Source organism: Vulpes lagopus, chromosome X (genome assembly GCF_018345385.1).
Source record: "Vulpes lagopus strain Blue_001 chromosome X, ASM1834538v1, whole genome shotgun sequence".
In the NCBI taxonomy this organism is placed as follows: Eukaryota; Metazoa; Chordata; class Mammalia; order Carnivora; family Canidae; genus Vulpes; species Vulpes lagopus.
In genome coordinates, this window is record NC_054848.1 from 46003317 (window position 1) to 46019370 (window position 16054).

The window sequence follows — 16054 nt, forward strand, 5'->3', positions numbered from 1 at the left end:
AAATATAGGAAAATATATATAAGGAAAATCACCAAACTGTGAAAAAATAAAACAATAAAGTATCAGAGAAAATCTTCAGAAACAAACCACAAAACACAGAATAAAATGACAATATATCAATAATTACTTTGAAGGTAAATGGACTAAATGCTCTAATCAAAAGTCATAGGGGGACAGAATGGATAAGAAAATAAGATCCATCTGCAAGTGGCCTATAAGAGACTCATTTTAGATTCAAAGACACCAACAGATTGAAAATGAGGAGGTGGAGAAACATCAATCAAGAAAATGGATGTCAAAAGAAAGATGGAGGAGCAAAGCTTATATCAGAGAAAATAGACTTTAAAACAAAGACTGTAACAAGAAACAAAGAAGGACACTATATAATCATAAAGGGGATATCCAACAAGAAGATATAACAATTATAAACATCTAGGCACCCAAGAGATGAGCAACAAAAGACAAAAAGTTAATAACAAATACAAATAATCAATAATCATAGTAGTTGAGTACTTTAACACCCAACTTATATCAATGGACTGATCATTAAACAGAATACCAGGGTGCCTGGGTGACTCAGTTAGTTAAGCATCTGCCTTGGGCTCAGCTCATGATCTCAGGGTCCTGGAATCGAGCCCCGTGTTGGGCTCCCTGCTCAACAGAAAGTCTGCCTCTCCCTCAACTCCTCCCCTCACTCATGCTTGCTCGCTCACCCTCTCTTAATCACTCAAATAAATAAATAAAATATTTTTAAAAAGATAGCAACAACACTGGCTTTGAATGAAATACTGGAATAGATGGATTTAACAGATACAGTCAGAACATTCCATCCTAAAACAGCAGAATACACGTTCTTTTCAAGTGCACACTGAACAATCTACAGAATAGATCACATGGTGGCTCTCAAAACAAGCCACAACAAATTCAAGAAGACTGAAGCCATACTATGCATATTTTCTGACCACAATGCTATGAAACTAGAAGTAAATCACAAGAAAAATCTGGAAAGACCACAAATACATGCAGGTAAATAACATGCAACAGACAATTAATGGCTCAACCAGGAAATAAAAGAAGAAATAAAGAAACAAATGAAAATGGAAACACAATGCTCCAAAACCTTGGGGATGCAGCAAAAGCTGTTCTAATGTGGAAGTTTATTAGCAATGCAAGCCTACCTCAAAAAGCAAGAAAACTCTCAAACAACCTGACCTTGCACCTAAAGGAGCTAGAAAAAAACACAAACAAAACCTAAAACTGGCAGAAGGAAGGAAATAATAAAGATTAGAGCAGAAATAAATGATATAGAAACTAAAAAAATAGAACAGACCAATGAAACCAGAAGTTGTTTCTTTGAAAAAAATTAATAAAACAAACCTCTAGCCAGACTCATCAAAAAGAAAAGAGAGAAAAAAAAAAAAAAGAGAGAGAGAGAAAAAAAAAAAAAAAGAAAAGAGAAAGGAGGTGCACCTGGGTGGCTCAGTTGGTTAAGTGCCTGCCTTCAGCTCAGGTCATGATCCTAGGACCTGGGATCAAGGCCCACATCAAACTTCTGCTCAGCAAGGGGTCTGCTCCTTCCTTTCTCTCTGCCCCTCTTCCCACTTGTGTTCTCTCTCAAATAAATAATTAAAATCTTTAAAAAAAAATGGAAAGAGAAAGGACCCAAATAAACAAAATCACAAATGAGAGGAGAAATAACAACTGACATCACAGAAATATGAACAATTATTGGAGAATATTATGAAAAATTATATAACAAACTGGACAACCTAGAAGAAATGGATAAATCCATGGAATTATATAAACTCTCAAAACTGAAGCAAGAAGAAATAGAAAATTTGCAAAATCAGATAAGGGTACCAAGAAAAAAGAGAACCACAGGCCAATATCCTTTATCCTTGATGAATACAGATGCAAAAATCCTCAACAAAATACTAGCAAATCAAATCTAACAATACATTAAAAAATCATTCACCACAATTAAGTGGGATTTATTCTTGGATTGTAAGGGTGGTTTAATAGTTGCAAATCTATTAATATATTACATCACATCAATAAGAGAATGAATAAGAACCATGTGATCATTTCAATAGATGGGGCAAAGCATTTGACAAAGTACAACATCCATTTATGATTAAAACTCTCAGTGAAATGGGTTTAGAGGAAACATACCTCAACATAATAAAGGCCATCTATATAAAACACACAAGTAACATCATACTTAATGAGGAAGAACTGAGAACATTCTCGTTCTCCTAAGGTCAGCAACAAGTCAAGGAAGTCTATTGTTTCACTTTTATTCAAGATAGTACTGGAAATCAAGCCACAGCAATCAGACAACAAAGACAAAAATAAATAAATAAAAGGCATCCAGATTGGTAGTAAGAACTAAAACTTTCACTATTTGCAGAAGACATGATACTGTATATAGAAAACCCACGGGCAGCCTGGGTAGCTCAGCAGTTTAGTGCCACCTTTGGCCCAGGGCATGATCCTGGAGACCTGAAATCGAGTCCTACGTCAGGCTCCCTGCATGGAACCTGCTTCTCCCTCTGCCTGTGTCTCTATCTCTGTCTCTGTTTCTCATGAATAAATAAATAAAATCTTAAAAAAAGAAAAGAAAATCCAAAAAACTCCACCACAAACTGCTAGAACAGATAAAGAAATGCAATAAAGTTGCAGGATACAAAATCAATATACAGGTATCTGCTGCATTTCTTTCTTCGTTAAAGATTTATGTATTTGAGAGAGTGAGAGAGAGCGCGAGTGAGCATGAGCAGGGGAGGGGCAGAGGGAGAGAGAGAGAGAAAAAGGATCTTAAGCAGGCTCAACGTGGGGTTTGGCCCCAGGTCCCTGAGATAGCAAATGCTGGCAAAAATGTGGAGAAGAGATAACTCCTGTGCAGTTAGTCAGACTGTAAACTGGTGCAGCCACTCTGGAAAACAGAATGGAGGATCATCAAAAAATTAAAAATAGAACTACCATATGACTCAGCAATTTGACTTCTGGGAATATATCCTCAAAACCAAAAAAACTAACTCAAAAAGATATCTGCACCCCTGTGTTCATAACAGCATTATTTACAAGAGCCAAGACATAGAACATGGAAACAACCTGTCTGTCCATAGATGGATGAATGAATAAAGAAATTGTGGTGTGTGCATATATACACATACACACATACACTCACACAGTAGGATATTATTCAGCCATAAAAAAGGGAAATCCTACCATTTGCAACATCATCAATGGACTTTGAAGGCAGTACGCTAAGTGAAATAAGTCAAAGAGAAAGACAAATAATGTATAATCTCATAAGTGGAATGTAAAAAAAAAAAACAAAAACAAAAAAGTAAAAAAAAAAAAAAAACCCTACACAAATTCATAGAAAAAGAGATCAGACTTGTGGTTACCAGAGGTAGAGGGTGGAGGGAGGGAAAACTGGAAGATGGTGGTCAAAAGGTACAAACATCCAGTTACAAGATAAATAAATACTAAGATGTAATACACAACATGCTATATTTAACACTGCTGTGTGAGATACAGGAAAATTGTTAAGAAAGGAAATCCTGTGAGTTCTCACCACAAGGAGACAAATTTTTTCCTTTTTTTTCTTTTCCTTTTATTGTATCTATATAAGAAGTTGGATGTTAGTTGAACCTCTTGTGGTAATCATTCCACAATGTATATGTAAATTAAACCATCATGGTGTATGCCTTAAATGTATACAATGATGTATGTCCACTATTTCACAATAAAACTGGAAAAAATTACAATCATAGAATTAAAAACTCATCAAATGGGTACAATAGCAAAATGAATCGAACAATGGAAAGAATCAGTGAACTTGAAGAGAGAACAATAAAAGTTATCTAATTTGAACAAACACAGGGAAAAATATTAGTTTACAACTACCAAAAAATAACAGTTATATACCTAGTTGTAATTTATTTCTTTAAATTAGATGGGCTTTTACTCTAAATTGCACTATTCTTTCTTTCCTTTAACTCTCAGAAGCTTTTCTTAAAAATAGAGTATTATAATAATGAGAACAAGAAAATGGTGAATAATTTAACAATCCATATGATCATTATTAACATAAAAAAGTAAAAAAAAACTTTTTATTTTTATTGAACATACACACAAATACAAGAACACAGAAGCTTCTCTAATCAAGAATCAAGATTCACCAAGGGGATGCCTGGGTGGCTCAGCGGTTGAGCGTCTGCCTTTGGGCTCAAGGCATAATCCCGGAGTCCTGGGATCGAATCCCACATCAGGCTTCCTGCATGGAGCCTGCTTCTCCCTCTGCCTATGTCTCTGCCTCTCTCTGTGTGTCTCTCATGAATGAATAAATGAAGGAATGAATAAATAAATAAATAAAATCTTTAAAAAAAAAAAAGATTCACCAAGCACCTATTGAGTACAAATACTTCAAAATACTCTCATTGTTTTCATGGTATTAATGTGAAAATACTCACCTTCTAACTAAATCCGGTTTTAGAAAAGCTGCTTGTTGTTCAATTCCAATGGCCTGGGATACAGGCTGTAAATAGTACAGAGATAAAACTTGTTATAATAGTAAACTTCAAGCTAAAAATGCAATCTGCAATTATTTCCAAAAACATGGTTGCTACATTCCATATTTTGGTTATCTCACAAACTAGGTAGAATGTCTACATTACTGAATGTTTGCTGTTATTACCAAACATAAAGAAAAATAAAATATACCAGTATTTATATTCATCAATATTTTTCATTTGAAAAGGTAGCACTATCTTATATACATACTTTGGTTTGTGTTATTTTTCAATGGAGAATATGGACATTCAGTTTCCTGTCCTGACTGTAAAACCAGTACTAAAAGGAAGAGTTGCCATTTCACAAAAAGATAAATAAAATGACTCAAGCTTTAACTTACTTTGTGCTCTGGCTCTTTCTTGCTCTCTTTCCACTAAACTACTGACAACTATCTTTTTTGAGGCATTAGTAATAGTAGTTGTAATACTGGTCCTCTAAGAAGGAAAATGTCAACCATGTTGGAAAACAATTTTAAACATTTATATAACCCATCCTACATACTCTCATTGGTGACAGCAGAACATATTTAAAATGCATATCTACCAAAATTGATCTCTTTCCTACCTAGTTTAAACCCTCTATGATGGCTCCTCATCTATAAGGTTAATTTCCTTTGGATGGCAAAGTCTTCCATGAACTGGTACCTGCCTCATTCTCAGACTCCTTTACTTGAAGCCACACTGAACTGTAGCTCCTTTGAATGAGTTGGGTTCTTCTATATACTATGACTCTAATTATGTCCCTTCATCTTCCTGGACTATTTCAACTCCTCCTCAGTCCTGTCCAATCTATGAACAGAACTCCTATATACAAGAAGCCTTCATTACAACAGGTTCCAGAAAAGCCAGCAAAACCACACTGGGTACTCTTTATAAAACATACCTTAGCTCATATCTTGTTTTCTAAACTATAAGGGATGAAGGTTTCCTAGAGAAATGGCTGATTCCAACATTAGGGCAAAGAAAGTACAAGATGAGGCTGGATTATCTTGTTATGTCAAAAAGTAAAGAACTGCTCAAAGAATGATGGGAATATATCAAAATTATACAGGAGCCAGCCTGAAGGGGTTCCTACTGCTCAAATATTGGACAATTTGGGCATCAAGATAATGATAGTAACAATATAACCAATTTGATAGGATGAGAATACATAAGTTCATACCGATACAAAGTTTCTACAGCACAAAGCCAACTAATAAATATAAGAAATGATGAAATCAGAAAATCATCATTAATGATAAAACTAGTGGGTAAAATTTACATAGTTTAAGAATATATCCCCACAGATTACTTATTAATTACAAAAGCAAAAAAAAAAAAAAAAAGGTTACTTTATAGTAGAACACTATATATAGCAGGCCCCACCTTAACCAAAGAATTAAACTTAACCTCAGCAATAATGGGACAAACTGATATCACATGCCTCATAATATGGTATGATGTGCAAAGAACACATCATCACTTATATGGTATTCCTGACAAAAATGCATGATCTGAATCTGAAAAAAAGGAAACTTCAAACAAACTCAAATTGAAGGACATTCTTTTTCTTTTCTTTTTTGTAAGTAGGCTCCATGCCCAGTGCAGACCCCAATGCAGGGCTTGAACCTACAACCCTGAGATCCTGGACATAAAGCCTAAGGAAATAATACAAAGGTAGAAAAAAGTACATAGTATAAAGTTCACTTCATAGTAAATACTCAATAAATGGTAGATGTCTCTGTGTTTTGATTGTGGTATTATACATAATAAAAACTGCTGCAAGTTAGTTGTTCAGGAATAGGGATTAAGTTAGGTAAATATGAATATTTATTGCACTATCGTGTGGCCGTTTAATACTGGAATTATGAAGGACAAGTAAAGGCAGGAAAATTACTTACCCGTACTTGTTCCATTAAATAAATAATGGTATATTCATAGAAAGGATATTATGTAGCTCCTTAAAAATGTATTAAAAGACATAAGTTAACACTATAGGTGAAAAAAATTATAAAAGAGTATGTATAGTATGGTTACATTAAAATTACATATATGTATAAGCATATAAAATGGTCTGGAAGAATATATGACAAGGTGTTAAATAAGCTTACCTATATATTCATCTTTCTTTGATAATAAGAAGAAAGATAAATTCAACTTTGTACAGATTTATCAACCCTCAAATCTGGTAATTACAGGGCAGGTCCCCATTATTTCAATGCACAACATTATAGTCATTTTAAACAAAAGTAAAAAGGGAAAATTTCATTAAATCTGAAAGACATGTATAAAAATAGCCCAGCATCGATTTGTAAATATTAGTTTTGAAACTCCTCAAAATATTATGAGAGAACTTGATTTGAAGCTTTCACATAAAAAAGACAGATGAACCAACTATTAGCCATGATTCTGAGGACACAAAATAGCATTAATAATCCTGTTTATAATTATAAGTGGTTATAAAATATCATTCCAAATTATTATCATAGTAACCATGTCTTGTTTCTCTTTACTTAATCCATAGGCTTTACCTCCAGATTTATGCACCAGGACACCATGTCAGAAAACCTATATATCTACCACTTACAGTCTACAGCACTTTAATATATATTTTCCATATAATATATATGTTCCATATGTTCCATCTTGCTGGGACTCAATATAATTCTTTTAAACTTTCTTTAATACAACCATTTGTTAAGTTGGATACATTTCGTTGAATCTTGTGTGTATGAATAAAAGAAATCTCATTGCCAAAATACTTGTTTTCATGTTTAAATAGTGATTATGTTAAAAAGCTAATTATCTAACCTACAATTAGAAGCTAATTTGTCCAGGAAAAAACCTCAGGAGGGGTTGACTAGGTTGGAAGGGAAAAGAGAAGGCAGGAAATGATACTTTGTGCTTATTTCTCAACTACTCCCCACCTTAAAGTCCAAATGAAAGACAGGCACCAATCCCCTTTCCTAATGAGACCTTGATAATCTGGATGCCTGAGACCTTAGTAACTTGCTAGCAAAGTTCGATAATAGTGAAGTACATCTGCACACATGCAAAATGAGGACAAGGCCAAAATGAGAAGCAAAATTAGGCTTGGATTCCATGGGCCAGACGATCCCCTCCTCTCCATTTGGACATTTAAAACACTCTCTTATATTTGTTTTTAGATCTTTCTCACCCATGAGGCTGTGAGCCATTTGAGGAAGCTGTAAAATTTATCACAATATTGCCAGTGCCTAACCAACAGCTGAAATAGGAATAGATGCTCAATAATAGTCTTTCATTATTATAATATTCTCATTTTTATTAGTTTTTATTTTTATTATAGCAACAAACCGATCACTATTAAGCATTCGTTTAAGCTAAGCATTTCATATACATTATTTAACTAAATTTAACCCTATAACAACTCTGAGCAGTAGGCATTGCTATCTTCATTTTACAAATGAGCAAACTGAAGCTGTGATGGAAGCAAAAATTGAGTCACTAAGTGGAAATTAATGAACAGATAAATGATTCCGAAGAGTATTGAGGATGTGCACACCACAGAGGCTTTTCTGTTAGTTTTTGTTGGTTCCTAACCCTCTTTCTCCTTTATTTAACTTCATCATTACTTGTCCTCCTCCCACCAGTGATTCTTAGCCCTGGATGCAGTTTATAATCTCAAGGGAAGGAGAAGAGGAGGTAAGAAAGAAAAAGGAAACAAAAAACAAGAAACATTTAAACATTTCATAAACTGCCTTATTGTATTCACAACACTACAAACCATGTCTTCCTATGATGTGCTTTTTTTAACAACCACCATTTATTAAGCACTTACTACATGTCAGGCACTTCTTACATATATCTCATCTAATCCTAATAAGCCTGCAAGGTAGGCATTTTTTTTCTGACAAGATGAAAATTATCCACATACAGAAAAGTTGAATATTCGTTCAGTGAAAACCTATATATCTACCACTTACAGTCTACAGCACTTTAATATAATTGCATATCACATGTATATCCATCAATCCATCTAACTTTTTACATTTCAAAATAAGTTACAAATGCAAGACAGGCATTTTAAAATGTCATTTTACAAATGAAAAGAATCAGAGCTAAAATAAATTAAGTAACGTTCCTCAAATCATATAGTAAATAATTCAGAAACGTTATTCAAACTCAGGTCTAACTAAAGATGCAAACTTCTCAAAGCTACATGTATGATGTATATAGCTGTTTAACAGTGAAATTCTTATTTTTAAAAATTATCATTGTATATGTCAACTTCCATATCTTTATAAAGTTATTCATCTATAAAGTCATTGCTTATCTAAGGCCAATACCTGGCCAACCCAAGATTCTGAATAATGAAATTTACTCTAAGAAATAACTGATCCACAGCACAGTTCCATGGATAAACTCACATGACACCCAAGCTATTAAACAGGCAAGGAAAAAAAGATGAAAACATATCAGCACCACAAAGATCAACAGATAAGAGTGACAGAAACTAAGAGGAAGATTCATTAATTATAAGGCAAGTAGAACTAGATAAAATAAAAAAAATTATGTGGGCTTTACTCCACAGTCTTCCAAGGGAGTACCTCATGAAAGGGAACTGAAAGTCAACTTATATTTTATACTTTGCCCCTATTATCTGTCCCCAGTTCAGTTATCAAGGGTCTGTACCAACCATCAAATTGATCAGACGCTGCTCTTGGTACAGCCCTCCAAGCTTTCTACAGCTATTTGGAGAGAGCAACTAATCCTGTTTTGGTTTTTGTTTTTTTTGTTGTTGTTTTGTTTTTTGTTTTTTGTTTTATTTTGTTTTGTTTTGGAAGCAGTGAGAAAGCCTAACAGTAGGGTAGAGAGAGAGAGAGTCTCAAGCAGAATCTGTACCAAGTGCAGAGCCTGATACCATACGGGCTGGATCTCACAACCCTGAGACCATGACGTGAGCCTATACCAAGAAACCAAAGCTTAACTGACAGATCCCCTAATGTGCATTTTATTTTATTTATTTTTTTAAAGATTTTTAAAATTTATTTATTTATAAAGATTTTTTATTTATTTATTTCAGAGAGAGAGAGCACACAAGAGAGGAGAGGGGCAGAGAGACAAGCAGACTCCCCCCTGAGCAGGGAGCCCAGGATCATGCGGAAGGGGTAAAGGGAAAAGCAGACTCCCTGTTGAGCAGGGAGCCTGATGTGGACTTGATCCCAGGATCCCAGAATCCCAGGATCATGACCTGAGCTAAAGGCAGACCTTTGCATTTTAAAACAATCACTCTGCTTCTTAGAATGAGAAAAGGGTTATAAAGGAACAAAAGCAGGAAGAACAACAATTAGGTGGCTACTCTAATCATTCAAGTAAGAGAGATTAGACCATCACAATAATGATGGAGGTGGTGAGTAGTCAGGTTGTAGATATATTTTAAAGGAAAAACCAAAAGGCTTTCTGATGATTTGAAGGGAGATATGAAAAAAAGATAATAAAAGATGTGCATAGATATATGGCTTGAGTAAAAGGAAAGATAGTTTCCATTTGCTGAGAAGGGGACAACCAAGGAAGGAAGACCCTTGGGGCAGTGGTGGAGGGGAGTGCAAAAGAAAGTGTTTTATTTTGGACATACTGAATTTAAAATGCCCATTCTATATAATCAAGTAGAGATATTGGGTGTAAAATGAAGAAATATAGGAAAGACAAACAAAAACAAACATTCTTTCCAAGAACACAAAGTCAAAAGCAAGGTGGGCTGAAAATATGAAATACGCGCACATGTGCACACACACGCACACACATATTCTGGTCTGTCTGCTGAGAACTCTGGTAACTATAACCCGCAAGTAGCAGCAAACACACCTAACATCCATATTTTGGTTTCTAAATTATATTGCCACTAGTTAGGGCTCCATGGAGAAATGACCAATTCCATTGATGGGGCAGGGAAAGTACAAAATGAGCATGAAACATCATGCTGTGCCAGAAAATAAAGAAGTACTCAAAGAATAATAGGGACATGTTAAAATGACACAAAATCTACCCTGAATGTGTGGCGATTAACCAAGTCTGGGGTACTTTAACCATCAAAATAAATAATGATAACATTATATCACAGCCTATTAAATAATAGAAGGCCCTATGAGTCCACACCTAATAAATAAATAAATAAATTAATTAATTAATTAATTAAAGCCAACTAATAATAAACATAAAGAGGAATGATGAAATTAGAATATCATCAATAGATACACTGGTGGATGAAAGTTTTGATGAAAGGGATATTTACAGTCTCAGACAGCTACCTACAAATAATTCATAAATTATAAAGGTAAAAATGGCAATTTATAGTGGAAAAGATTGGCAGGCCCTACTTAAAACAAGTAATAAACGTTAGTATGCCCTGAGCAGAACAGAATGTCACTTACATGGTATTCCTTACAAAAATCCATGGAATCAAGTCATGAGAAAAGTTCAAACAAATACGAACTGAGGGATATTCTACAAAAAAAAAAGGCCTGTGCTTATCAACACTGTCAATAAAACAAAGAAAGGCTGAAGAAATGTTTGACATTAAAGCAGACTAAAGAGAAAAACAATCACCCCAAAAAAAACCCTGATGAAGCACTTCACAAAAGAAGATATTTGAATCTCTAAGAATTACCTGAAAAGATGCACAACTTTGTTACTTATCAGAGAAATGCAAGTTAAGACCACAATATATATTACATCACGTTCACCAGAATGGCTACAATTTAAAATACAGGTCATGTTAAATGTTGATAAAGATGTAAAGAAACTAGAACACTCATGCATTGCTGGTAGGAATGTATTTTGACACAACAACTTGGAAAACTGTGTAAAATTACTTAGTATAGTTAAATATACCTTTTCCCTGTGACCCAGCAATCCCACTCTTACATATATACACACAAGAGAAATCAGTGCATGTGTCCATCAATAAAACATATGGGAACATTAACAGCAGCTTTATTCCTAAGAGTCAAAAACCAGAACCAATCTCAATGTATGTATACAGGAGAACTGATAACTGAACTGTGGCATATTCTAAAATAGAACATCTCATTTTTTTTTACAAAAAAATAAACTACCTATACATGCAACAATATGGGTGGATCTCAGTGAAACTTCTAGGAGCATAAAAATATTCTCTATCTTCATTTGCACTTAATGGAGGAATACATATGTGAAAATTCAGTAAGCTGTATATTTAAGATTATGGTACTTTAATGTATATGTGCCTTCTATACTTGAATAGCAAGAAGAAATCTTCTTAGAAACTGATATGATCCAATTCTGATAAAATAATACTAAAAAATGTTCTGTATATGTGTATGTATAGAAAAATTTCTGAAAAATCTTAAAGGTTTCGTTTCTGAGAGCTGAGATAACTGGTAATATTAAAACTTCAGGGCAATTTGAATGTCTTTTATTTCTTTCTGTTGCCTGATTGCTGAGGCTAGGACTTCTGGTACTATGTTGAATAGCAGTGGTGGGAGTGGACATCCCTATCCTGTTCCTGATCTTAGGGAAAGGCACCCAGTGTTTCCCCCATTGAGAATGATATTGGTTGTGGGCTTTTCATAGATGGCTTTTAAGATGCTGAGGAATGTTCCCTCTATCCCTACACTCTGAAGAGTTTTGATCAGGAATGGATGCTGTATTTTGTCAAATGCTTTCTCTGCATCTATTGAGAGGATCATATGGTGAATGTTTTTTCTCCTGTTGATATGATCTATTACATTGATTGTTTTACGAGCATTGAACCAGCCTTGTATCCAAGGGATAAATCCCACTCGCTCATGGTGAATAATCTTCTTGATATACTACTGGATCCTATTGGCTAGTATCTTGTTGAGAATTTTTGCATCTGTGTTCATCGGGGATATTGGTCTATAAGTTTGGAAGTATTCCATCTCTTTATATCTTTCCGAACAGCTTTAGTAGAATAGGTATTGTTTCTTCTATAAATGGTTGATAGAATTCCCCTGGGAAGCCATCTGGCCCTGGACTTCTGTATCTTGGGAGGTTTTGATGACTGCTTCAATTTCCTCCCTGGTTATCGATCGGGCTGTTCAGGTTTTCTATTTCTTCCTGGTCCAGTTTTGGTAGTTTAGGGTTTTCCAGAAATGTGTCCATTTCTTCTAGATTGCCTAATTTATTGATGTAAAGCTGCTCAGAATAAGTTTTTAAGATCGTTTAGATTTCCTTGGTATTGGTAGTGATCTCTCCTTTTTCATTCACGATTTTACTAATTTGAGTCTTTTCTCTTTTGTTTTTAATAAGGCTGGCTAATGGTTTATCTATCTTATTAATTCTTTCAAAGAACCAACTCCTGGTTTTGTTGATCTGTTCCACAGTTCTTCTGGTCTCTATTTCTTTGAGTTCTGCTCGAATCTTAATTAACTCTCTTCTTCTGCTGGGTGTAGGTCTTATTTGCTGTTCTTTCTCCAGCTCCTTTAGGTGCAAGGTTAGCTTTTGTATTTGAGTTCTTTCCAGTTTTTGGATGGATGCTTATATTGTGATGTATTTTCCCCTCAGGACTGCTTTTGCTGTATCCCAAAGATTTTGAACTGTTGTATCTTCATTCTCATTAGTTTCCATGAATCTTTTTAATTCTTCCCTAATTTCCTGGTTGACCCTTTCATCTTTTAGCAGGATGCTCTTTAACCTCCACATGTTTGAATGTCTTCCAAATTTCTTCTTCTGATTGAGTTCTAGTTTCAAAGCATTATGGTCTGAAAATATGCAGGGGACGATCCCAATCTTTTGGTATTGGTTAAAACCTGATTTGTGACCCAGTATGTGGTCGATTCTGGAGAAAGTTCCATGCGCACTTGAGAAGAATGTGTATTCAGTTGCGTTTGGATGTAAAGTTCTGTAAATAACTGTGAGATCCATCTGGTCCAGTGTATCACTGAAAGCTCGTTTCTTTGGAGATGTTGTACTTAGAAGATCTGTCAAATACAGAAAGTGCCGTGTTCAAGTCTCCCAGTATAAGTGTATTATTATCTAAGTATGTCTTAACTTTGGTTATTAATTGATTGATATATGTGGCAGCTCCCACGTTAGGGACATAAAGATTCATGATTGTTAGGTCCTCATGTTGGATAGATCCTTTAAGTATGATATAGTGTCCCTCTTCATCTCTTATTACAGTCTTTGGGATAAACTTTAGTTTATCTGATATGAGGATGGCTACCTCTGCTTTCTTTGGAGGACCATTTGAATGGTAAATGGTTCTTCAACCTTTCATTTTCAGGCTGTAGGTGTCCTTATGTCTAAAATGAGTCTCTTGTAGATAGCAAATAGATGGGTCTTGCTTTTTTATCCAGTCTGACACCCTGCTCCTTTTGATGGGATCATTAAGCCCATTCACATTCAGAGTTACTATTGAAAGATAGGAATTTAGTGTCATCATAATACCTATTCAGTCCCTGTTTTTGTGGATTGTTTCCTTGGACTCCCTCTTTCTTTTACAGGGTCCTCCTTAATATTTCTTGCAGAGCTGGTTTGGTGGTCACATATTCTTTCAGTTCCTGCCTATCTTGGAAGCTCTTTATCTCTCCTTCTATTCTGAATGACAGCCTTGCTGGATAGAGTATTCTTGGCTGCAGGTTCTTCTCATGTAGGACCCTATATATATTGTGCCAGCCCTTTCTGGCCTGCCAGGTTTCTGTGGAGAGGTCTGCTGTTATCCTAATACTTCTCTCCATAAAGGTTAGGGATTTCTTGTCTCTTGCTGCTTTAAGGATCTTCTCTTTATCTTTGGAATTTGCAAGTTTCACTATTAAATGTTGGGGTGTTGAATGGTTTTTATTGATTTTAGGAGGGATCTCTCTATCCCCTGGATCTGAATGCCTGTTTCCCTCCCCATGTTAGGGAAGTTCTCAGCTATGATTTGTTCAAATATGCCTTCTGGGCCTCTGTCCTTTCGGCGCCTTCTGGAACCCCAATTAAATGTAGATTTTTCCTTCTGAGGCTGTCATTTGTTTCCCTTAACCTTTCCTCGTGGTCTTTTCATTGTTTTTCTCTTTTTTCCTCAGCTTCCTTCCTTGCCATCAACTTGTCTTCTAGGTCACTCATTCTTTCTTCTGCCTCATTAACCCTCATCGTTAGGACCTCCAGTTTGGATTTCATCTCATTTAATTGATTTTTAATTTTGGCCTGATTAGATCTAAATTCTCCAGTCATGAAGTCTCTTGAATCCTTTATGCTTTTTTCAGAGCCACCAGTAGCTTTATAATTGTGCTTCTGAATTGGCTTTCTGACATTGAATTGTAATCCAAATTCTGTAACTCTGTGGCAGAGAGTACTGTTTCTGATTCTTTCTTTTGTGGTGAGTTCTTTCTTCTAGTCATTTTGCTCAGTGCAGAGTGGCTAAAAGCAAGTTGCACTGGAAAAAGGAAGGAAAAAGAAAGAAAAAAAGTGGAAAACAAACAAAAAACAGGGAGGAGTATCCTCTGATTCTATATACTGTAAGCACCTCGACTTCCCCTGGAGCTTTCCAGTGCTGCTTGGTCAAGAAGTTGCTCTTCCCCTGTCCTTCCAGAGGTCTTCTGGGGGAGGGAACTGCTGTGCTGATTCTCAGGTATGTGTACCTGGGGGAGCTGCCCCACCCCCTTCCAGGTGCACGGCTCACTGGGAGTTGTTTATCCTGTGAGGCCCCTGCTCCTTGGTGGCCCTGCTCAGTCCCAGGCACAAGGGGACACCAGGAGGAACAACAATAGTGGCAACAACAGCTCTACAGCCCTGGAGTCAGCTCCAGCAGTAACTACCAGTCTCCTAGTCCACCGGGGCCTGGATGCTCCGGGGGCCAGGGGCGCTGATCTGCACAGCTCGGGACTGCCTGGCAGTAGGAGCATCCTCGCTGTGCTGTGTCTTCCTGGCCTCCTCCTGTCCCAAGACGAGCACCGGATCCTGGGCTGTGTCCCCCAGCGCCTTGGGCTCCATGTCCTGCGCTGCTGGAATCTCCCTCCCGAGGGCCGTGCAGCCCCCTCCGCGGGGAGCTGCCGCCTGAGCTGCTCCCGAGGGCCCGTGGGGCATGCACTCCAGCCCTTTAGGGAGCTCCACCCGAGATGTGTGGTGCGCTCTCCCCTGGGGCACACTTCCTCTGTTAGTGACCCCAGGAACCTGGAGGCTCCACTGCCCCTCCTGGGATGCTGCCCGAGTTGCCTGCAAGCCTTTCCCTCTGGGAAGATCGATAAAGTTTCTGCTTCTCCCAGACTGGGCTTTCATGCCCTGGAGGCTCTCGCTGCCCGGCCTTAGCCAGGCTCCTCGCCAGGGCTCCTCCCTCTTGAATGCTTTTTATTTTGTTTCCTGTCTTCCTACCTTGTTAGAAGCGCAAACTGTTCTCACTGTAGAATTCCAGCTGTTCTCTCTTTAAATCTCAGGCCGAATTACTAAGTTTTCAGGATTATTTGGAAGTTATTTAGATAAGTTGGTGGGGACAGGTGACTTGGGGATCCTACTCTTCTGACATCTTGCCC

At 36.5% G+C, this 16054-nt stretch overlaps 1 protein-coding gene across 5 annotated transcripts in view; it reads right to left on the reverse strand.

Moving 5' to 3' along the window:
- The window catches only part of WNK3 (WNK lysine deficient protein kinase 3), a 152580-nt gene that overhangs the window by 53186 nt on the left and 83340 nt on the right, over nt 1-16054 (reverse strand). For all 5 annotated transcript variants that reach the window (XM_041740785.1, XM_041740784.1, XM_041740783.1 and 2 more), the window contains exon 11: nt 4482-4546. In XM_041740785.1, the coding sequence (XP_041596719.1) occupies nt 4482-4546 (65 nt within the window). The remainder of the gene's footprint in view (nt 1-4481; nt 4547-16054) is intronic.